The sequence below is a fragment of the Megalops cyprinoides genome, chromosome 24, assembly GCF_013368585.1.
Source record: "Megalops cyprinoides isolate fMegCyp1 chromosome 24, fMegCyp1.pri, whole genome shotgun sequence".
Lineage (NCBI taxonomy): Eukaryota > Metazoa > Chordata > Actinopteri > Elopiformes > Megalopidae > Megalops > Megalops cyprinoides.
Window position 1 is genome coordinate 15,136,663 of NC_050606.1, and position 24,780 is coordinate 15,161,442.

The following is a 24,780-nucleotide window of genomic DNA, read 5'->3' on the forward strand; positions in this document are numbered from 1 at the left end:
AAGGTGACTTTTTAAACCCAGTTTTCTGCTTTAGGCTTATGCTTAGGCTAAGCAATACATTTATCATAAATGTGTGTGTGTGTGTGTGTGTGTGTGTGTGTGTGTGTACGTGTGCGTGTGTGTGTCTACATGTGTCAGTCTATCCTTGTATATATCAGAGGTGCTGTCCAGTTAAGCTGTCCAACAGATTTTCACTGAAACCATGGACCACTGCCAATTTTGATGAATCATGGCCTGGGCAGCATCTTAAAGGGCAAACAGGACCGATCTAGAAGATACCAACATGCTCATCGCTTCACATGTACATCCAATTGGAGCTGGGGTTTGTTTGTAAGATTCTGAGAAAGCATTTATAAATCAGAGTCAAGAGAAAGTGTTTATGTGAGCTTCACCATGCATACACCAAGTAAATGGCAACATATACCTTCACATGAATACATGCGCAGACATCATACAACATATAAAGAGGATGTGTTCACAAATGCCTGTTATGTTCAAACAAATATTTCTCCTGGGCTTTATTGTCTCACAGAACCACACTGTGAAGTGTGAATACATTATCTCAGCTTTGAGCATGGATGTTGGCCGATGCATCGTCTGGACTCACAAATGGCTGGTGAGCAACAGTATCCTAACAGAGAGGCAGACCACACCCTCTGGGTGGAATTCCCTTGGCAGCATCTCATTCGCTGTCTTTTCCCAGATTTGCATAAACAGGGGAAGACCCTCCCATAGGCGGGGGTGTGGGGGCGGGTGTAAACATGCTCTCAGGTCTCTGACAGCATATTCTTAGTGGATCCATTAACTGCAGAATGACTTCAGAAGAGCAGGCTCAACCTCACTGAAAAAATATTCCACTGACAACTGAGTAAGTAGGAAGACTGACATTACTAAGGAAAGACATGGCACCAGCTCAGTCCTGACTAAATAGACTAGATAAATACACTAGGACACTTAAGCACATCAGTTTAGATCAGACAAATCCACATTTTTTTCTTCATACTAAAAATAAAATACAAATTTCTTTCATTTCCCCCAGTTCTGTCCCCTTTTTCGCCCATTTTCTGTCCCAGTGGCTATCAGCTGTGCGGCTGCCGCAGTAATGCTTGCTGGGACGGCACCGAACTGATTAACGTAATGGGTTTACTGCTTCCTCAGGAGAGCACAGGGAAGCACTGGATTCTCCAGGCCCAGCGTCTGCTAGATAAAGCTACTCTAATCGGGATTACAAAGGACAGTGGGGGAGGCAGGGATTATATTGCCTTTTCCTCTCCAAACACATGCATTTTTTAAAGGGGATACCTCTAGACCCAGAGTGCTGACTTCAAGCACTAGAGGCCTGAGTGTGCTGTATGCTGATCACTGCTCAGACCTCAGTACTTAATCAGTTCGTTAGCATACTCAATGTATGAGCTGAATGATTGTCAACAATTACAACACTACTATTCCTCTTCCTCCTCCTTCCACTACCACTACTACAGCTACTACTACAATAATACAATAATAATAATAATAATAATAATAATAATAATTTATCTTTGTCAATCACATGTCATCTCTTGAGATTTTGCTAGTTCTGTATACTCCACACATATTTTACCGCAACATATTTAAAGTGAATGTATAGAGCTAATTAAAAAGGGGCTAACTAATTAATTCAGGGATATTGACTGGGAAAAAAAGCAGCATATGCACTTCCCTCAGGGAATTTAATTAGACAACCTTCTGATTCACTCATGTTATTCATTTCATAATATGCAACATATTTCATGAAAAGCTGAAATCATGGAGCACAGAGCATAGCCTGGCCAGCAATATATCAAAGTAATATGTTTCTGTCTAACAATTGACTTATTATTATTATTATTATTATTTTTATCAAGATTTGTAGGTCCATTCCACAGTCCTGCACTTTCACTGTCATCCAGACAGCACAGGAAATCATGAGTGAGTGTGGGGGATGGGCTTATCTCCTGGCAACAGCCTGTTATCAAGAAGATGGGGCAACAGAGAGGCCGTGATAGCACAGTGAATGTTAACAGCAGAACGGTGACAGAGCGGCTTTCAGAGGGGAAATCGCTGATTAGGTTCTCTTTGGATTTCAATGCGTGAAAGAATCTGGAAGGTGGATAGGAGCGGGGACATGCATTTTCTAAAATGTGCATGTTCTGCAAATGAATCTTAATGATTATGTAGCACAGAGAATGTGGTGGAAGTAATTTCGTGTGTGTGGCGTAACTTTAAAGACATCGCACAGTAATTAAAATGGCTATCTTCTAAAATCCTGCCATTAGATATGGCTAATCCCAATCGCCCAGGCGCTGTGTCAGTTCTACTGCCTTCATCTCCTTCCTTATCACTCCATCCTCCTTCAGTCTGTCTCCTCTTCTCTCCTTCCTCACTCGTTCCTCTTCCTCCTCCATCTTTTCTCATATCTCCTCCACCCCTCAAGGTCTCCCTGTTCTCTGTTCCTCTGTCGTATTCCATATCCCCCCCCTTCTCCATTCCCTTCCCTCTTTCTCTCTGTCCTTCCCTCTATATCCCGCCCTCTCTGTGTCTGGCCCCTCCCCTCTCGCCCTTTGCCCCCTGCCCTCTGACCGCGCTGGCTGAGCGACACCTGTCCCTCATGTGTACACGCGAGGCCTTCTCGCGACGCATTAGCTGCTCCGGGAACAGCAGGGATAATCCCAGACTGTAAACACGAACAGGTGGCCAACACACACGCCCCACTCGCTTGTGCCTCGCGTCTGCACTTCGGACTTGGACTCCCGCTCTTTGTCTTCAACTCCTTCTGCCGCGAGAGCCTTTTCCCATTTGCCACAATTCCATCTGAGGGAGACCATAAGCTGTGCCCATTCTAGAGTGGAGGTATAAGCTTTTATGCATTATTGTGTTTCTCTCACTGACCTTTTGGAAGCTGTAAGCACATGAAATCCTCAATCCAAATCAGTCATACGTATGATTTGAAAGCACATATAGTATGAAAATATGCGAGACAAACACTCATCTCTTTGCCACACCTGCCCCTTTTTTAATCCACTAACAGGTTTTGTTCTGTCCCTGTAGGTGCCTTGTTGAACAAGAGCCAGAGGAGCGGGCTGGGTTGGACTGATAAAGGCAGCAGCTGAGAAACAGATATAGGCTGGCTTGGAACAGTGTCCAAAGTCACGGAGGCTCCACTGGGTCTGTGAGCAAAGCAAGTGACCGACAGCAACCGAGATCAACCCACACCTGGTTCCTGCTGAGGCACTCAGATATTGCTCATGCTCTTACCCCCCGTTTCTGATTTTCATTTCAGCTCAGGTCTTAATTGCTTGAATGGATCACATTGTGTGGATAGTGACTGGAATCACATGCTATCTTATCTTAACCAATCGATGAACTGCTGAAAATAGATGGATCATATTTCTTCATTCTGACAAGACCTAACCACTGCTGGGCCACTGCTGACATGAGATACCACTGAAGTCCCAAATAAGAGATCAAATATTACTACAATCACAACACTTTCCTTCCATTAATCTCACCATGGATATATCACCTGAACAGCTGATCTACAGTATGTCTTTCTTTGATCTAAATTGATCACCGAAGAGTATGTTGATGGCTCTGTGCTACAATACCCAGCGGCCCCCGTGACAAATAGCCAAGAAACGATTCTGCCCCGGAGAAATTCTCACCATCTAACAAACAGCTACAGTTATCATTCTGCAACATTTTCGCCCGTTTCTTGGACAGCTTTTCAACCTACCCTGCCAACTGCACGGCATTCTCACAGTGCACGAGTATTAGGTTGACACGACGTTACTGTAATGTTGCGAGACAGCTAGGCAGTGAAAAGGCCTCACCTCCTGCCTCTTGAAGTTCTGCACACACTGCTCAAACTGTTCATCTTTGGTCTCATCCGCCTTCCCCAACTTCTGCAGCACCTGAAAGAAACAGAAAATATGGTGAGATGATGTGATGAAGCACATTCCCCATCCCCTTACTGTCAAAACACTCATCTAAAATGGAAACCTGAAACAGTATGTGAGATATCTGGCAACAGCAGTTTCTGCATAATCTTACTTAATCAACAACCCTAAATTTCAGTTCTGTCATTTATTATACCTGAATCCACCATTTTTCTCATTTGTTTAGTGTCTTTGCTTGGTGATATAAAATTCCAACATGAGAATATGAGAATATGAGAGAACTAGTGAAACTGAGGACAAGGATCTGAGGAACAACCCCTAGACTTTGGCTTCATCCACGGCCCTTATCCCTTACAAGCCCTTTTGGCTTTTAAATAACATCTGAGCTGTAATATTATCAATGTGATACTAATTGAATCGAAATTTCAATTCGGTTCATTTCAGATAAATAATTTCAACATCTCAAAAGTCACATCTCCTGAAAGAGTTACAAAAATTTTCTGTGAGGTGAAGAAACACTATCTTAAAAACAACAGAAGGCAAAATGGCAGCCAGGAGAGACCCTGCTGAGTCTCGGGTGCATTTGGGTGCACAGCGCACCCTCCTCACAGTTAGCAGTGCTACAATGGTACCTCAGGGGGCCAACGGGACCCAGCAGTCTGATTTATTTTGCTACCTGTTGCTCTTTTCTCCATGAGAGCTGCTGTGTGATGGCTGAACTTTTATTCAACAGTCACCAACCTCACCAGGGCACCAAGCTCAGGCAGACACAAGTATATACACACACACACACACACACACACACACACACACAGCTTCTCTCCAATCAAAACTCTCTCTCTCTCTCTCTCTCTCTCTCTCTCTCACACATACACTCACACAAACATATGTGCACGCGCGCACACGCGCACGCACACAAACACATGCGCACACACACACACACGCACACCCAGCTTCTCTCCAATCAACACACTCTCTCTCTCTCACACATACACTCACACAAACACATGTGCACGCACACACATACACACACACACACGTGTGCACACGCACACACACACACAAGCACATGCACACAGATACACACACACACACACACACACACACACACACACACACACACACACACACACACACAAACAGATCCTGTCCAATTAGCACACTGACACACATGCACATACACCCAGCTTCTCTCCAAACACTCTCTCTCTCTCCTCTCTCTCTCACACAGACACACATGCTCGCCAATCAACACTCTCTCTCTCTCTCTCACACACACACACACACCCAGAAGCTCCCCAATCAACATGCTCATGCACACACAGATCCTCTCCAATCAACACACTCACACACGTGCTCATTATATATAATCAACAGCTCGTAGAGGGATGTTATATGAGCACTAATAGAAGAGAAGGACCAAACAGACCAAATACAACTGTTCAAAAGCAGCCAGTGTGCCACTAATTGCAAGCACAGCCATCTCCTTTAAGAAATATTAGCAGCTCATCAAATTTCATCATCCCTCCTCAGCAAATACTATAGATGCTCTGTTTTAAGCCCTGAAACAGACACACAGCCATCTAAGAGGAAATCTTCCCTACAACAAACAGTACTACTACTGTTTTTAATTTAACATAGAAACCTGTTTTGAGAACAAACTATGTTTATTTCCAAAGCAGCAATAGTCATAATTGTGTCATTCTTATGTCTTTCTGCACATGGTTTAGTCTTACTGCTATGCCTAGGTTTTTGTTCCTGTGTTGTGGTATACAGAGTTGTAGAGCAGACGTATATATCTTTAAATGGCGTGGCGCTATTTACAGTAAGCTGTTTGCGAAGTGAAGTGCGAAGCTGTACCTGCATTAAATTTAATCAGTAAGACAGCCTTTAATATTGACTCATAGCAGGGCTCCAAATCTGAGCGAATCTAAGTGAAGTCCAATCTAAGTGAACAACACATCCACTATAATTAATGAAATATTGCTTATGCTCTGCACTGTTCTTATGTAGTTAGATAAACCGCATTATTTAATAGCTTAACAGACACCCTTAACCAGAGTGATGTATATATCAGACCTTTTAACACATTACCAACTGTGTGTTATTTATTCAAGTATGTAAAGCTCTTTAACTGGCCAAGAGGCACAATGGCAGTGCCTCACTAAAGGTTTGAACCAGCAATCCCAAATCGAGCAACAGACAATTAAGTGCTCCTTTGCGCTTCTGGCCAAAAGTGAATGAACATAAATACACACAAATCCCAATGAAATATGCAGTAAACAAGACATTAGATCACCAACAATTATATCTGAGAGCTGCGTCCATTCTGCCAAATGATCTGGGCACAACTCATCCTTCACATTAGATGCCTGTTGACATTCGGTCTCCTGTAGGCTAATGTAGATTGGCAGGAATGCAAAATGTCAAAGGTAGTGCTTCACCTCCATTCTTACACTATAATTTTCCTAGCACTGTAATTGCCTTAAAGTACAATTTTACTCTCTAATGGACAAGGAGACATTAGTGACAGAATTAGACTCTGTTTTTTTCATATGGTGCACACAAAAACAACTTCGCTGGCCTCCTGTGAAGCACTTCTCATTTCTCATGCAACACAGCTCCTTACAAAATCGGCTCTAAGTAAACGTGTTTAAGAATGTCTTTCACATGGAAGGCCTACCATGCTCTAAGGAAATCAATTTTCAAAATTCACAAATACGAACTGCTTCTAAAACTAAAGCACTTTATTTATGATTTCATCAAAAACACAGAGACACAATATTGATGATTTTTCAATGGGAAAACACAGTATGTATTTACTATAAGAACTACATTGTATTGCCTCTTATTTCATTTTAATACTTTAAAAAAAACATATTTAGTCCAACACTGTCACCAGGCAGAAAACATCTTGCCAGAAAAAGTGAAGGCATGCCACAGAAAATGAAGTTTAACATACATTTTACTGCAGAGTCATATGAATGATATTGAAACATAAAAGCTGAGATTTAATATTTCTTCTCGCAACAGCAATGCATTTGTATGTGATGGTGGACACCATTACTTCTTTAAGGTTCTTCTTTCATACTTAATCATTAGTTTGTGACTTTTAATTGAGCTGTTACAATCCTTAACATATTATTTTTAACATCTGTAACCAAAAACATCCATTCACTGAAAGAGAATGAGACCACACGAAAGAGTTACAGCAACTGAAAAATCACTATGTTTTAGTCAGACAGGAAACTTACAAAGGGATCCAATCATTTTCAGTATTGTTCAAACACCCAGCACACTTGACAGGCTCAGACTCAATTCCAGGCCACTATGCCACTTACCACCAGAGCGGCAGTGTAGCATAGTGGTAAGGAGCAGGATTCATAACCGAAAGGTTGCTGATTCGATTCCTTGTTGGGGCACCGCTGCTGTACCCTTGGGAAAGGTACTTAACCCAGAATTGCCTCATTAAATACCCAGCTGAATAAATGGATAATATGTAAAAAGTAGTACCCTGTGTAAGTTTCTCTGGATAAGAGCACCTGTTAAATGACAAAATGACAACAAGCCTAAAAAACAGCAAAATCCATCTCCTTTCAGATGAGGAGAAAATACAGAGAATAAATGTAGACAATAAAAGGACAAACAAGGCACTCATTTTGACATTTATCTGACACAGAGCTATAGAATAGACTGAACACTATAGGGGCTGACATCCACATATATAAAGTATCAATTTCACTCCCATCCATTAAAATAGATGTACAAATCTGTAGCTGAGTCTCTTAGCCATGTTATATGCCTGATCAGAAACTCCATTTACATTAAGATATGACTTAATACGATTATGAAATGATTCTGTATTTTTACCTGCAAAATAACAATTCTGGATTGCCATAAAAAGCTGCTGTGATTCTAGAACAATGTATATCAACATACCCCCCCCACCCTTCTGGATGTCTGCTCACAATGCTGGAAGCATGTTGAGTTTTGCTGCCATTCAAGCAGTACACCTCTATGTATGTCAAAATGACACAGTAGAACATGACTGCTGAATGGGAGCTGTCACATGGTGTGACGTACGGAGACAGAAATTGATCTCCAGGCACCGCTTGCTATACCCTTTCCATAGCAACGACCCCATGCCAGTTCAACGCAGCCTCTGAGGCAAACGCAGAGGAAGGAGACACTGAACACTCAGCTCTCCTGCATTATAGCGCAAGCTTGTGTAAAACAGGATTGCACTCCTATAGTAAGCTTGTGGCTCCCATTTCTCTGTTATACAAGATCACAACCTGGTCACTGCAAGTTAGTGTACAATTTACAATCTAAATCTGTTGATTATTTATCCCAGCTACTGTATTATACTGTAAGAGGACTGTATCATCTTATGGTGTAAATTCTCTGCTTTGAGAAAACCAGACAACTACACCACCTTTCCTTGGTAACATGGTAACTTCTTAATATGTTAAACCCATTCATATAGTTTCACTGTAGCAAATCAGGCGGGTTCACATGGGAAACAGCAGAAGAACCATTTCAAACCTGCAATGTAGTGATGGCATTTCAATGGTTTGAACCACAACCCTCCATTCTAGTATGGATGTGATCAATTTCAAGCAATTGCACGTGTCCACTGGGCTTGGACCTCTACACACAGGAGCACACTGTAGGATCAGAGATATACAGATGAACGGCATTGCTAATGTCTAACATTTTAGAGGGGTCACAGCGGCAGGAGGGCAGGGGCTGGAAATCTATACACACTCGAGACAGGAGAGTGAGGTCATCATGTGCCATCAATCATTTACTAATTTGAGCCAACTATCCTATTTTGCCATAGTCAAATCTGACGCAGTCAAGTCTTTTGATTTGTGCAGTTTGCTAAATTTACTCCAACTAGCATCCTCCCCCTTATCCTGACCATAACTCCAGCCTCAACTCAAGTCAAACCTTTTAAACCCTTATCCTCACCTCAACCTCAAATCTAACTACAAACCAACACTAACCCTGACCACAAATCTGTCCTGCACCTGCTTATAATTGAATAGTACCACTACTACTATTTACCAACTGTATAATCACGGGTAAATATCAACTTACTGAAATATAGTGTGACCAAAATAAATAAAAAATACAACTCAAGACAAGCATTCACCTAGCTGTGGCTGCACCCATATGGAGTTGCTGCTAAGTACAGTATGTGTCATAACTGCCGCACAAAAATAACCTGTTAATGCAAGGCAAGCTAAGTGATGCCATTGGGTTGGTCAAACGGCACTAAAATTTGCCATTTGCTGAAATTTAATCAGCTTAATACCTGTATTATTTCAAAGTGGTTATAAATTTTGAGCATTGTATGCAATTCATTCCACTTTAACATGAGTCACTAACACTAATGGAAACATTACTGATGCTTGCCTCACAAATTACTTTCACCAGGGGCAAATAAGCTTGTCTAATCGAGCAAGAAATAATATGGTATGACAAAGGTATTGTTAGTGTGTAAGCTCTGGCTCTCATCCTCAGTGTATGTCAACCGGAGTGCTGGAGGCTATGTGAGTTTCTTCATCTTTTACCTTGTTTCCAGCCGGTGATCAGCTAGCTGCAGCTGTGGTAACATTATGTATGTGTTCTCCTTCGCTTGACTTCACGCTGTTTCAAAGATGCTCTTCCTGAGCATCTTTTTATATAAATTTTGTCATTACATATTTCCACAAGCATTGCTTAAAAAAAAAAAAAACAGCTAAAAATGTGTTCAAATATAATGGTGAGAATACTTACCCAATGCACTACCATACACACTATAAAACTAATGCCATGTATGGCAAATGCTTTTACAGTTCACATGAATTTTGCATTTTTACACAAAGAGAGATGAACACACAAATATTACCACGAGTTTACACAGTTTCAAGTTTAACATCTCATTCGAGTGAGGTGGTGGCAGACGACCTGGCCGTTGCAAAGTTTATTTGCTTGTCTGTGTGTTTGAAAAGGCCAATGACTAGGTGAGCAAACGCTGGCTCTAGCTGACAAGTCAACGTCACGCCAACGACACAACGGAAGCAGACATGCAGTTGCCCTGGTGTCTTGATGTGATTAGAGCCACGGGCCAGACATGACCATGACAACGTCAAGCTATCAGACCATAGTCAATGACTCATTCTGGTTTTTGTAGATGGGGTGGTCAATTTGTCAATGACAAATGTAGCTAATTATAATCTTGATGTTCCATAGAGTCTCTATTCAATTCAAACACAATGTGCTCACATTTTCAGTAATTTCAGTAACTACAAATGTTATAATGCATTGGAACCCACTAAAATAGACCTGCTTCAAGTCTTTCTTAAATTCATTACTCAGAGCTAAGGAGTGTGTTGAGCTTATACTGAACAGAGGTGTAAAAATGGAGATAAAAAGCCTAGTCACTTTTATTATTGAAGAATATTTTAATGCCGTTTCAATGCCTGCTGAACTCATTGCATTAGAAACGGGAGATGTAACATTTACAAAAATCCACCCCCCAAATTTTAGTACAAAGTAGCACAGCAGTTCCATTGAATAGAGGTCTTAGATTACACCGGTACAGAGACGGGCCACGTAGACCACACCAGCACTAATGTACATGACAACAAATAAGAGACAGATACATTCACCTGAAATAGTGGAATCAACAGAACAGGCAAATCATAAAGGCTATGCCTTCATTCACTCTAAACTGCCAAGGCCATGTCACAGTCAGGTGTTCCTTTTTTTCCACCAAAGATGGTTGCCTCCTTTGACTGTACTGTGTGATGAAGTATTCATCTTCCTGAATTTGCAGAACAAAAAGTGCTTCATATAAAATCTAGGTAATGTGTGCTTTCAAAAAAGGGTACAAGGCTTCCACTCAAAAGACATATGAACACATCTGAGGATACTTCTCTAAATAGAGAAGCCGGGCTCTGACTCACATCAAGACAACGTGTAAACAAACAACAAACAAGCAACGTTGTTGCAAATTATTAAACCTGCACGGTCTAACCGCAGAACAAAAATATTACATATAGCAATTCATCACTTTCAGCACTCCTTCAGTTAGTCTCCATGAATACACCACAACATGTTGCTTTTCTTGATTTAATTCCAGAAATATCCTGCCCTCCCTATGCGTTTTGTGCACTTCTGTGGCAGCAGCTGCCATGTCGCGAATGATGGGCCTTCACTTCTACCTGCAGGGATTCGTCTGCAGTGAGCCAGCGTCAAGGGGACGTTGTCTCCTGCAGCAGAAACGAAGAGAACATTGCTAACCACGGCACTGTGGGTATTTTAGGAGCAAAATCGATTATGCCAAAGAGTGACAGGAAGTGTCGCTCGAAATGTCACACTTGCCTTACTCCATGCGCATTTCAGCGCTGTCCGTGCCCTAGCCACACGTCCTAGCTTCTTGACAGACACTCAAACGTGACATAGTCACAGTCTGCTGTGTAGGAACGTGCTGAAGCTTTTGGCTGCAGCATCAATCTAGCTGCTGCTAAGATGGACAATGTGACACAAGGCAGTGGACTGCTTTGACTTCTTACCCAGGGGATGAGGAACAGTCTGGGAGACTCATTCATTCCCACAGTCTCATTCATCAAACTGCAGGGTACTGGACCTCTAGGTGAGGAAGTTTCATCATGTTGCTGTTATAACTTAATCCATCTGTGATAGGAGTCCACAGAAAAGAACAGAGTGACAGCGTTTCCTTGTTTTTATGTAAAAGAATAAAAAGATGCCTTCATCTTAGGAGTAGGAGGTGAGAACAATGTTAAAAGAAAACAAAGCAGTCCTCTCACAGCTCTCTGTGTTCCGCAGTCACACTGTCATATTCACTTTGACACGCCCTCCCCCCTGTCATTTACCGTTGCCGTGACAATGCATCCGCAACGCATTTTACATTACTGAGGACGAAACCACTGGAGTAAGTTTATTCAATGTGGGCTTAAAAAAATAAATACCAGCTGCAATGCAGACTGATGTTCTGTGGCAGCAAAATTGACCAAATGACAACAGCTTGGTCGGATCACTGCGTGGTTAATAGACTTTGAGAGACTTGATTAAGCCTGACTAAATCTTATCTTGTGAAGCAATGTGCTCAATTTGGGAGCAACAGCAGGTATTTAGATCAGGTTTGATTTCGAAAAAATGGAAACAAAATCAATATGCCGACAAGGAGAAAAATCCTCAGCATGTCAAACAAAAGGTCAATGTTTTGTGCTCCAATATTTAAATTATTAAAAATGTGGGACTGACTTAATAACATAAGCTGAGCACTGTTTCATAAGTACACATCACAGACAAGCGCTTAAGTTTGATCAGTGGAGTCTTCGAAAGAAGCTTCTCAAAATAACCTCCGTTGACCTTCCCTGCATTTTCTCCAGGAAGCATATAAGCACAGCAAGGGAACCAGGAAGCATTTACATAACACTATTACATCACAACCCTGCAGTGATCTCATCACTGAGACACTGACACAGACTGGATACATCACTCAGTTATTATTAAGCGATTTCATTTTACAGTAGCTTGAAAGAGTATGATGGCATCCCAGGACTCTTGCAGTGGCTACTTAAACGGAGAGCATGTTCGACTGGCAGAGTGAGACACGCTATCTATCTCCCTTCTCTCTCTCCGCGGCTTGTTTGGAGGGAGCCCCATGCAGCTTACCGCCACTGCGGCAGATCTGCGGTTCTTAATAAGATGATGTCGAGTGAGGTCACACAGGCCACTGCAGAACCTCGGCGGGAGAGTGGGATCTGACTGTGTCGAAGAAATTGTCAATCAGAGAAAAACAAATCCAGTCTAGTCGCTCCTGTTTCTTCACATTTTTTTTTATTGTCATCCGTGTCTCTGGGAAGGCTCATCCGCAGCTGGCCCGAAATCCCATTGAATTGATATTCATTTATTACAGAGGGAAAAAGTGCGTCAATGGAATTTGTGGCAAGATAAGAAGCGTTAGGTGTCTCTGGTGTGAGAGACCTGCACCTGAATATTTGGAGAAGCTCTCCCCAAAAGAAAATAGAAAAGTGAAGAGAGGTCAATATAGGGATAGCAAGAGGGAGGGATGCCGGAAAATAACAGCTGAAATAACACAATGCAAATATGTGGAATCTCTGTGCTGGGGCAAAAAAATACAGTTAAGCCAATTAGGTAATAAACCAATGAGCCTCCCACAGAACCTTGGTTCATTCTAAAAAAAGAGAGTTTTTGAGAAAATATTAGAAAATAAACGCCTCATACCAGAAGCGCTAAATGGTTTGCAGAGACACTAAGAGTTGCAGTAAATGCAGTAATATGAAAGACGCCTCTGTGCGGAGGTCAACAGAAGGTTAAAAAAAAAGAAAATCAATCCACTCAAGCTTTCACTCAAAGAGTTCTAAAAATACACCACCTCCATTATTTTCTATAAAGGCTACCCATTTGCTTAATACCATCTCTAACATTTCAGAGACTCCAGTGAAAGCACAGGTGAACCACGCTTTATTATTGTTATAACCACAGCACTTGCGTGACTGACAAAGGAGTCCGACAAACATTAGCGCAGAAATGTCACTGTGCGACTGCATTCCCTTGGTTTTACAGCACCTGGCACATGTGCGCAATTCAGTTAATAGGAAAGGTCACAATCTGTTCATAATGGCTTAATAGAGTGAGCTCTGCTGTTGAATCCTACAGGGACTTCCATCTCAAGGCAGCAGAAGCAGTCTCACCGCTACGGAAGGCTCAGAAGGCAGTCACTTGTGGGTGAAGCAAATCAACAGGGAGCCTTTTGCGGCTATAGTTGGCAAACAATAGACATTTAACAGTGAATACATATTTTATGATCGTCACAAATTATTGCCACAGGTTTTAACTGAATTTTTATTAACAAATAAAAATTTGAAGATATGTACAGTATTTCATATTTCTTAATTTGGAAGTAATCAGCTGAATGTAAGTACGACACCTAGTGCAGTCACAAAGGTGAACAACAAACTTCCTTCCCTTTAAAAGCATGACAGGCTTGGAAACTTCATGTGACTGTTCATGTAGAAAGCTACCTTCTCATTCTAGCCTTTTCAGCATTCCCCTCATTGGCAATGATATCCAAACGTGACTCTGCAGAGTCTGATTTGTATTAGCACATACAGTAAAAGCAAGATACAAGTCAGCTCAGCTCAGAGTTAGGCTGAGTGACACTGCGGAAGCTGAGAAGCCATTGCAGAATCAGGAGAGGCTTATTACATTGATGTGTATTTCTCTCTGTGTGGCCCTGGTGCACATTTGCTATTCATGGACTTAAGCTCTTAGATATTTCATTATTTTACTGCAGTGACGGTGAGTCAGTCAGTGCAGCAAGGAGCCCACCCCTATCACAATCAGCCATTGTGGCTTTCATCGATTCATTGACTACCGTTTGACCTGAATGGTGCACCCAGTAATGATTGCGCAACACAGCACATTTGGATCTATGATGAATAACAATGGCTTTAGTGAGTGCCTTTTCGAGGTCTCTTTTGTGCATATTTACATTAACATGAAGATTCAAATAAAATATTGTTGGTAAATGTGGATTCCCAATATGGAATAGCATATAATAAAACAATAAAAAGAAAGGAGATTTTTTTTTATTTATCAAAACAGCTGAAAAGAACACTTGAAAGGATATCCCCCCAAGAGCACCTTTGTTCTAAATATCAAGCCCAGCATAGGTGAGGGAATTCAAAACCGAAAGTCATTACAGCAGCTAAGTGATGTTCAGAATCTGGCAATGTTAGTCACTCTGCTGCACCTAATACATCTTAGCAAAATCCAATAAGAACACTCCAAAGAATCCTCTCTGTTAGAAGGTCATTCTTTTAAATTGTATGGATACTATGAGAAACTGGGATCCTCACATTGACTGTGATTATAATGTTAGCCTTTCTTTTTTCTGTTTTGTTAACAAAAGACATGAACATTTGTTGAACATAACTATGTGATATAAAAGAAGCTCTGGGATGATAACTATTTTATTTTGTAGTTAAGTATTTTAACTTAACTTTCACATCATCCTTCTGTGCCTTTGCCATGTTTCAATATCCACAATGCTTTAAAGAATAAATAAGCCCATTAACATATAGCTATGTGTACAATTGTGTACACACAATTCTCACATATTTGTTCCATCACTAACCTTTGTGTTGTAGTTAAATCTGGATGAGACCCTCATCCACAACCTTGCAGATTGTCCTTCACATTGAATGATGCGATCAGTTTTATTTTGGGAAGTCTTTTTTTCATACCCCTTGCTAGTTGCTAAAACGATCACATGGTGCAAGGAAAAGAAATGCCCCTTTGATATTGTTTCAAAGTTAAGCAAGTTAAGAAACGCAGCCAGACTGAGTACTGATCTTTCTCTTTCACTAGACTACCAATGGTATTTAATAAATATACCATTTAACAAATATAATACATTTAAAGCAACTCTTTCGATTTCTCTTAGGTGGCTCCAAACTAATTTGAAAAAGCAGCTAGTTTGCCATACCTTCCTAACAGCATGACAGCAAAACACATCAAACTTTGACATAGCTTTCCTTTTGCAAATGAAAAGCTTACACTCCACTCTGGGCTCAACACCTGGACTGGAAATGCAATCTGATAGAGGCTGCCAATCTATTAAACATTAACACTGCAGTGGAGCTGTACAGCATGTTAGAAGCCCACAGGCGAGACACAGACTGAGGCACAGTGTCTAAATAGGGACCCAACTCCCTACCGCTGTGATAAGCCCTGCTAACACACCTTTGCAGTTTTACTTTTTTTACGGTTTGAATAATGGCTGTGAGATCCCTTAAGGCGGACCTGCTACATCAGATAATGAGGACAGATATGGAAAGATTTTGTTATGGGACAGGCATCCTGGGCTCATAGTAAACTATACATTGCTAACCATACAAGGTGACCTCTTACAGTTCTGTGCAGGACACCTACTGTTAATGTTGAGGCGATTATGTATTTGAAAGTGTAAAATATATAGATGGAAAGATGGTCAATCTGTTTAAATTCATTTTGATTCATGTATATGCACTGTGTAGGTGACATTAGCAAATGTGCTGGAATTTGCCAAGTTTGCCGACAGCAATAGCTTATGTTCCGAAGAAATTTCATCCAAATTTCGATGTGTTCTTAAACGATTTTGCCTCCGACATGGGGACTGCACTCAGAAAAAATTTACTCAGAGTTAATTGCAGTCCACAGAGGGTTCAGCTGCAGGCATGAGTGAAGGCTTCCTTATTTACATTCACCTGCAAACGTGGCTGTTGTGAGGCTCCTGTTTGCTGGATGTCAGCCATGGATAATGCAGGAGCGGAGAGGTAAAAACACTGCCTCGGTATTGCTCAATAATGAACATGTGCAATGCATTGTAGGCTGCAGTGAACAATGTCATACAAACGGCATTTAACAAGAGCGGAGTTAAGACCAGACAAAGCATAAAATACAAAAAAAAGATTGATGACTATTAAAAATCTTAACAGAATCGGCTTTTTCAATGTTGACTTTTTCAAGAAAATATCATTCTGTCCTGCATTTATTATGCATTTACTTTTACATGCTGTCATTAGGTTGATAAACTTGACCCACTCGGTGTTGTTGGACCCAGCATATTCCGTCACCAGGGATCTCAAATGAAGGGATCTCTTTCTCTTTGCAACACGATCCCTCCTTCACTATGATCTCAGGTATCAGAATTCAATCTTCCTCCTTGCTTGAAACAGATCTGATGTCCTCTCCCATCTTTCTGTCACATAGAGAGTGCATCCCACATGAGAGGTGTAATTTTCCTCATGTGCTCCACAGTTGAGCCCAATTACCTCAACAGGTGAAAAGGTGTGAGGTCCCCTTCAACATGCTACAGAATCATTCTAAAGTTACAGCCAGGTTGAATGTCTGAAGAATGGTATTGCTTACTCTGCTACTGTAGGTGCAATAACTATGCACCTTCCCCTTTTCTCTTGCTCCAAAGCATTTCAAAGGTACTGTACAATTTAACAAATTTAACTGCCTCACTTAATATCCAAACGCTCTTCTCATCAGCTTTGTAAAACCTGTTGTGATGTTTCCAAACATCTAAATAAATCATGACTGGTTAATATCACAGCAAAAAATCTCTCTTTCCAATCAAATTTCTATATTTGGAGAGCAATGGAGAGTTCAACAGGCTTCAAAAGTAGCCTGAAAGAATTTAAACAATGCCTAACTGAACACTACCTCAAATCACCACTGCTCAATTAAAGAAATCAGGAAATTCACCTCCCTTCACCCCCCCCCCCCCCCCCCCCCCAAACCCCAGGTGAGACAGACACTAGCCCAGCATCGTTACAGATGAGAATGCATTCACTTCTGTGATTTATTTCCTGACAGTCCACATACCGGCACTTATCTCCATTCATAAACCCATGACATAAGGGTTGCTCTTCACTATGAATTATATACTGTATATACGTAAATGAACATACGGTATCAATTAATTCAATCATATTACTCATTGCTCTAAGAGGGGAATCTGCATGCACCAGTTACTGCGGAGGGAGAACGCCGCTAAGTTATGTTTCCTTTGATGTTTTTAAATTATTTATTTGCATCCCGCACAGTAAATTGAAATGGAATTTGCTAATCTCTTTAATGTGAGGTTCGACGGCGTGCTGCCAGGGGGAACGACCTGATTGAAAATTAAACAGGCAACAACAGATGCAGAGCGATTGCAGACAGCAGAGGTGATGGCTCGGTGCTCTGTATTGTACTACTGAGAAAGTAATTGTTTCTCCACGGCGTGACAAAATGTGTCTTTGTAAAACCAAATCAAGGGTTGTTTTGGAAACCCTGCCAAAGAATGCCCACGAAGGTACGCTCAAGTGCAAGGTTGTCCGGGACATTTTCCGCCATAATTTTGACACTAATAGGAAGACGAAAAATATCATGTTGAACCAGACAAAGTATAAGAAACAAAACCCCAAAACACTGTATTTACCAGCATCCCTAGCAAACTATGTAGTCTAATAATCCTATAATGTAATATAATATAATATACTATAATGTGTAGTGTATATATGCCATTATATGACAATATTTAATAGTACCACATTTAATACATTGTATTGTAATGTAATACTTTGTTATTCTCACTGAGAGTGTTTATTGAGCATGCTACAAGTCAGTTAAACCTCACCACTTAAACAAGCAACAATGAGCAACTCAATTTTTCTGTGTAGGGAGTGTGTGTTGGCACAAGTTGATCTGCTTGACAAACTTGTGCCAACCCACACCCATAGAAACTATGCCTTTTTTACAACCTATACAATGTTTTTCAGTGACATCTACAAACACCTAAGTTGAATATTCACTGAACTTTCTGACCGATGGCTTCAAATTGCCAACGTGTGTCAAAATGGTTAATTTATATCACTTTACAGCACTGACTGAAACATGGCTGTCTAAGCCTTCAATGCGGACCTGCACATTTACCAATATACTATTGCTTCTGAAGAGGGAAGCTGATAAAACCCAAATCCATCTTTTAAATAAAACATCTCCCACTGCAGGTGATAATTCCCACCTAATACGGATTAATGCAAATGTGGGCTGTTGATACTACTGATGGCACTGCACTGAACCACGCAGAATCTCCTGCATACAAATTGAGCTACACTTTGATATTGCATACACAGAGTAATCTTTGCAGTCGTTAAGGAGGCAATTGGTTTCCCACAGCTTTATTTGGAAAATCATACAAGCTTTTTGCAGATGTCTGAAAGTGAACCTATTGGATGCATGCACCTATTGGATGTATTCCCTTCACCAATCATGACAGAGTATTGACCTTTCCTAGAAACGATTAATTAATGCAAACTGTTCTCCAAGTACCCAAATTTCTATTGGGAGGAAGTCTTTCAGTTCTGAATGAATGTCGTTCACATGCATGGAAATAATCCCCAGGGAGAGGTCCAGAATTTGCATTCTAATTGGTTCGACAACAGTCGACAGGCCGGCAGCTGACTCGCTGCCTTTGTGATTTCCGCTACAGATGTTCAGCCCTCCCTTTCCACGTGACCTGACACGCGTCGCGTGAATGAGCCCCGATGAATGGAGTTATCTTTTGACAGGAGTGAGCAACGCCAGCCCTGGAGCCCATCTGCTGCCACTCGTTCTGCCTCGGCTCCGCATTGCTCATCTGAGGCCTTTGTTTGGAAAGGACGTCAGCTCACCTGCAGCTCTGTTTGTCAGATGCTACTGAAGACCTAACTCAAAACCTGCACGACTCACACACCCCACAACTGGAGCATAACAGGCCACTGCAGCCTACATCTTTGCCTTATATCCCGAGAGAAACCCTATATCTGATTCTCTGAAAAAGGCTTAATCTCTATAATGTTCATAATTCCCCAATAGCCCCCTTCTTTGCAAGGGTGTCACTAAACAATTCAATATTATGAGTCTCAGTGATAGCTATAGAATTCATACAATGATATAGTGTACAGTCTATACACTGCACTGCGGTCCCCAACTCATACCTTATCACCTGATCACAGTTTTAGAGTTATATCATCAGTCTGCTGTGTTTACCCTTGTTTTACTTGCCCTGAAACAACACCTTCGTTTTTTTTTTAAATCCCTGGTTGTCTGGTAAAGTCATCTTCAAGAAGAGATTCACAGCCTCTCCTTGCTGTGAAAGCATCAGCAACAAAAATACATTCTCAACTTATTGCATTGGAAGGAATACTTTTTGTCAAGCAACATTTACACAAAATGAGACTACACTAGCAGTAGCTCAAGCAAAAGACCCATAGAGAATCTCCATGATTGCATCTCCCAGGGTGTGTGTACTAGGTCATATATCCTGCAGACAAACAAATGCTTCTTTCTAAAAGTCTACAAAAATCAGGTCACCAGTGGCTTCTTTCATAGGCTAGTCTCCAGCCTCCTTCACCATCTGCATCAAACCATATCACTGGGAAACTTGCCCGGGCCTCACCCAGACAAAGAGATTGGCAAAAAAAGCAGATTCCCAATAATTTCTGACCTCATACATATTCAGAGATGACTTGAACATCCTGAGTAGAACATACGCACATCCATTTTAGAGAATATACTGTTGGAAGGAAGAGTGCTTACACACTGGGTAACGTTGCTTATTTAATGTTTTGATCCTGCCTGAGTCAGGAATTGTACATCCTGCAATCATCCCATAATGGCAGCTCAACATACTCATACTTGTACATACTGTACTTTGACCACTGCAAGTCATAAACAGGTAAAAAGGAAGGTGTAGCATGCATTACACTTACAGGTGGGTTTTTATTTCTTTCTGCTGCATTGTCCCACATTAATCCCACAAGCTCTTCAAGAGAGAGATCTGGCCAATAAAGTTCAGCATACATTGTCACAGACATAACACACAAACGGGTATAAAAGTGAAAAAATATAGCAAACTTGATGGAAAGAAAACAGTACGTTAGGAAATTACCTCAATAAGACTGTAATCAAGCACACTGCTCAGTTACAATACTATAGATGATGCATTTAAGATCATTAGGTGTAATGCAAACAATCTAGTTTAAAATTGTTGGCAGCATATTCCAAAACCAAGGTGCAAGGTAGTTAAATATATCTGTCCCCAGCACATTACATAACATTAGAGTGAAGATGATAATTACTGGGGGTAGCAGTGTGGCATAGTGTTAAGGAGCAGCAGTAACCAAAAGCTTGCAGATTTGATTGCCCACTGGGGCACTGTTGCTGAACCCTTGGGCAAGGTACCTAACCTAGAATTTCCACAGTAAATACCTAGCTGTATAAATGGATGACATGTAACATTTTAACCTGTGTAAGTTGCTCTGGATAAGAGTGTATGCTAAATGACAATAATGTAAAATGCAATGTATTAATGTTCTATGGTCTGTTCTTAATGCCTCATCCACCCTCGGATAAGGAACATAATGACAGGCGAGAGACTTTGCATTTGTAATAAAGCATAAAGCTGAATCAGACTGGATCCACTCATAATGTAGTGGGGAGGATATGCATATTCAGTACTTCCCCATAGGTGAACACAGAAATATAGCTAAAATAAGTTTTCTCTTGGCATTTCTGTTGGCAGAAAAGGAGGATTTATTCCTCATGTCAAATTCTATTTTTATTTTCAGCTTCCTTCCAAGATTATGTGGGTTTTAAAGGTATGTTTCTTCAACCCTCCATAATCCCAAGTATTTGAAGTACAACACCCAATCGATAGATTCTTCTTCCATGATGAAAATGAGCAAGTCTTCTCATAGCTGAGAGTATGTTCTTGTGAAAGGCATATTTTTCAGTTTATCTCCATTTCAAACAAGTTTTGGCTCTGTGAAGGAGTGCTGTCACTACGGTTGAGTATGCGCTCTGACTGCCATACCAACGAGCCTGGCTCCTTGGCGTCACAGTCAAAGTTGCATGGTTGGTACCCTGTAGACCCGGGTTCGAGGCCGGGTGGGGTGACTACCCCTGCCCTTTGCTACAGGCTTGTAGAGAAAAATCTGTAAATTATTAAAAGCCTTCTGAGGGTCTTGGATAGCCTAATTCAAAGCCTGGCCACAGGTGTGAAAATGATGTTGCCAGCATAAAGATGTATTTTAGAGTTTTGCATTGCATGATCAATAATATTTATGTAAATTATGCATAAACCAGACCCATGATAGAACCTTGGAGAGACTGGAGAGAATCTCTTTGATGATCTCAAGAAAGGTGGGCTTTAAACTGTCAACAAACATTTACTGTGTTCAATAAATAAAGAAGCACAATGCTGTTTACGGTCTAGATCTTCAATGATTACATGACATTGATGGCATTATTAATGCAGTTATCGTGCTAATGTCTTCCCTAAATCCTGATTGCACTTTGCTCACAATTCCATTATTATACAGGAACTGTTTTAACTATTTAGCTAACCTGTGACCTGTGATAATAGTAGCATGGACTGAAGGCTCACAACTGGGGTAGTAATTATATAAATTACCTGGATCCCTCCTTTAAAGAGTAGAAGCACATAGGCCACCTTCCATTTTTTGACAATGTTAACTGGAAGTGGCAGGTTAAAATGTGGGTCAGGGGTTCCACTGCTGCACCAACAGCAAGTCTTAAAATGCACAGGTCCAAGTTATCAGGTCCAGCAGGTTCTATGGGGTCAATAGCTTTTACAGGTTTATAGATCTCTACAGAAGAAACTGCATAAAACACAAACATACCTTTTTGCAATGTCTTGAAGATAAGACAGGGCTGTTTTGTCAGTATAAGAAGTTGCAATTATTTTGTCAAGCTGTGAACCAGCTGATACAAAATGCTTGATTGGAAGAGTTTGCATTATTAACCTTGTCTATGATTGGTTGAGGCTTAATTTGCTGGGGGAGAATAGCAGGAGGCACATGTTGCTGTCAAAGATTTAATTGTTTCCCAGGATTCAGAGGGGTTGTTTATATTCTCAGAAACAGATGATAAAAAGAGGAGCAAGTCTGACTTAAAAGTCCTAATTAAACAAGTATTTTTGTTCCTTCAAAACAAAATATTAATCTAATCACCTCACAGATAGATAGACAGATAGATAGATAGACAGACAGATAGACAGACAAAACTACACTTGAATCACACATGTGGCTTTAATGTTATATATAAATTAAACTACTTCCATGCTCGCACAGTCTAACATAGGCAACAAGGATACATAAAATGACTTCAATGTGCTTTAGTGTTGTACACAAAGCACAGTAGGATTAATAGCTATTTTTGAGCCTGGGTTTTTGGCCACTGTGGTGTGACTACAGTCAATGCTGAACTTTCTAGCACAGTAATGCTTGGCAAGTGGTCAATTCAGAGTCAGTCCCTATAGTGAATTGTTGTTCTGTTTTTCATGCTATGGCCTGCAAAAATGACATGGTCCATTGAGTAACACAATGCACTAAAAACACTTCCATCAATACCGAGACGGAAGTAAAATGCTTTGAGGACTATTCTATCCTATTGTAGCTGGTACTGTATATATCCAAGAGTTTATTTTTTGGGCTATACACTTCCAATGGGATGCATACCACACATGCACTGCGCCTTGAAGGGAAAATCATGTAGCTCAATGTAGCCTCTCCACACAGTGCCCCAGTGCATAGACCCTGAAACAGTTTAAGCTTTTTCACAAAATTGTCAGAGCTAGGACAAAGCTTGGTTCAGCTGATCCTGGATCAGTGCTAGGGAGCATGACTTATTTACTGAAGAGAACAGACAGAAAAGCTTATAAGCCCTTCCAACGGAGAGAAGTCCTTGCTCTCTCGCATTCTCTAGCAGGACGAGATGAGCTTCACCGGGAGGATATTAAAAGAAATGCAATCCTCTTACTGCTGGTTGGGCAAGGTGTGGTACAGGCACGACCGGGGAGAGCCCTGTATTCTCACCAGACTTGCATTTGGTCACAGTGAAGACCCACTGTCACTTGTTGATGGTGAACATACCATCCGAACCTGTCAAAACCAGTCCAGACCACATCTTTCCCTGAGCCCTGACTTTTTTTTTTTTTTAAACAGATACACTGCAGTCAAAGCATACTGTGCTTTGCATTTTCAATTTCTTCAGTGTAATATATTTTAAGACCCTGATTTAATAATCCAGAAATGCATATTATTATGTGCACTAAAGCCAGTGTGATACATGCTTATGTCAAATTCCTACTTATTGATAACTGTTACCCTTCTCATTCATAATAGTACAAAAATTATATGCAAAGTAATTTAAAGCAATAATAATGCATGTATTCCTTAAATACACGATCCGTTCTCCACTCACCAAAAAAGATATTGCAAAATGAAAACGGAAAGCTATTATATATCTTCTAAAATGAGCATAAATTCCAGACAAATTTCACGGATGTACCTAAACCTGAAACAGAGGGTATGCTCGAGCCGTGCAAGAGAACTTCTGTTCTGCGCAGAGAGGAAAGCAGTATTTCAGGACGTTCATTTCACGCTTGTAAAATCTGGTTATTCGTTCCGAGGTAGCCCACAGTTGTATTCCGGAGTCTATTTATACCATTTTATAAATAGGAGGGCTTTGTGAACGCATTACCCTCACAGAAGCGCGTTTACACTCGCCTTAACAATAATACACAACTCGGAAGTAGAGATCGACCCCACTATGTTTCTTTACACCGCAGAGAAGGGGGCATACCCCGTTATCCCCTTCTGTTGACCTTGCAGGGGAAATGCGCGTTAGAGGTCTGTCGTTGAACGTTTAAGTACAAGCTTGCCTTGGAAGAACAATGCACATCAAACGTGTGTTAAAATACAACCAATATTTCCTGTGACACAGCAAGATTTTTTTTTTCATGTGTGGTGATATAGCTACGCGTAAAGCATCATGCCAATAACAAACTGAATGGTAGGCACATTTCTGACAGATATTATTAACCAGCGCTCAAGCAGTATGTTGTTGTATGTTGAGTAATCACACGTAAGGAAATGAATTAACCCCAGCACAACAGCGGTTAGTTTTCTGTCTAGTACGTCGGTCCCAACCCGTTTGATACAAATTCCTCGTCCATGGTCACAGTTAGTTTACTTGTTAATAATTGAATGGGGCACCATAACAGCGTTACTGTCCGGTGCAATGGGAAGGGCTTATAACATTACACATTGCGCTGTGACAGTCGGCAAATAGCCTCGGAACAGCGCCTAATAATTACAACCAAAGCACATGAATTACAACCGTAATAATACACGGAATATGCACAAACCGCGCCTCGAATGGACGGAAGCGGACCCCAATAAACGGAAACAACCCATGTATTATAATTTCTATCCCGCTGTCGAAT

The 24,780-nt window shown here is 40.9% G+C and overlaps 1 protein-coding gene across 3 annotated transcripts in view; it reads right to left on the bottom strand.

Annotated features, from left to right (window-relative positions):
• The window catches only part of amph (amphiphysin), a 78,742-nt gene that overhangs the window by 53,726 nt on the left and 236 nt on the right, over nucleotides 1-24,780 (bottom strand). For all 3 annotated transcript variants that reach the window (XM_036518759.1, XM_036518758.1, XM_036518757.1), the window contains exon 2: nucleotides 3,849-3,929. In XM_036518759.1, coding sequence (XP_036374652.1) covers nucleotides 3,849-3,929 — 81 coding nt within the window. The remainder of the gene's footprint in view (nucleotides 1-3,848; nucleotides 3,930-24,780) is intronic.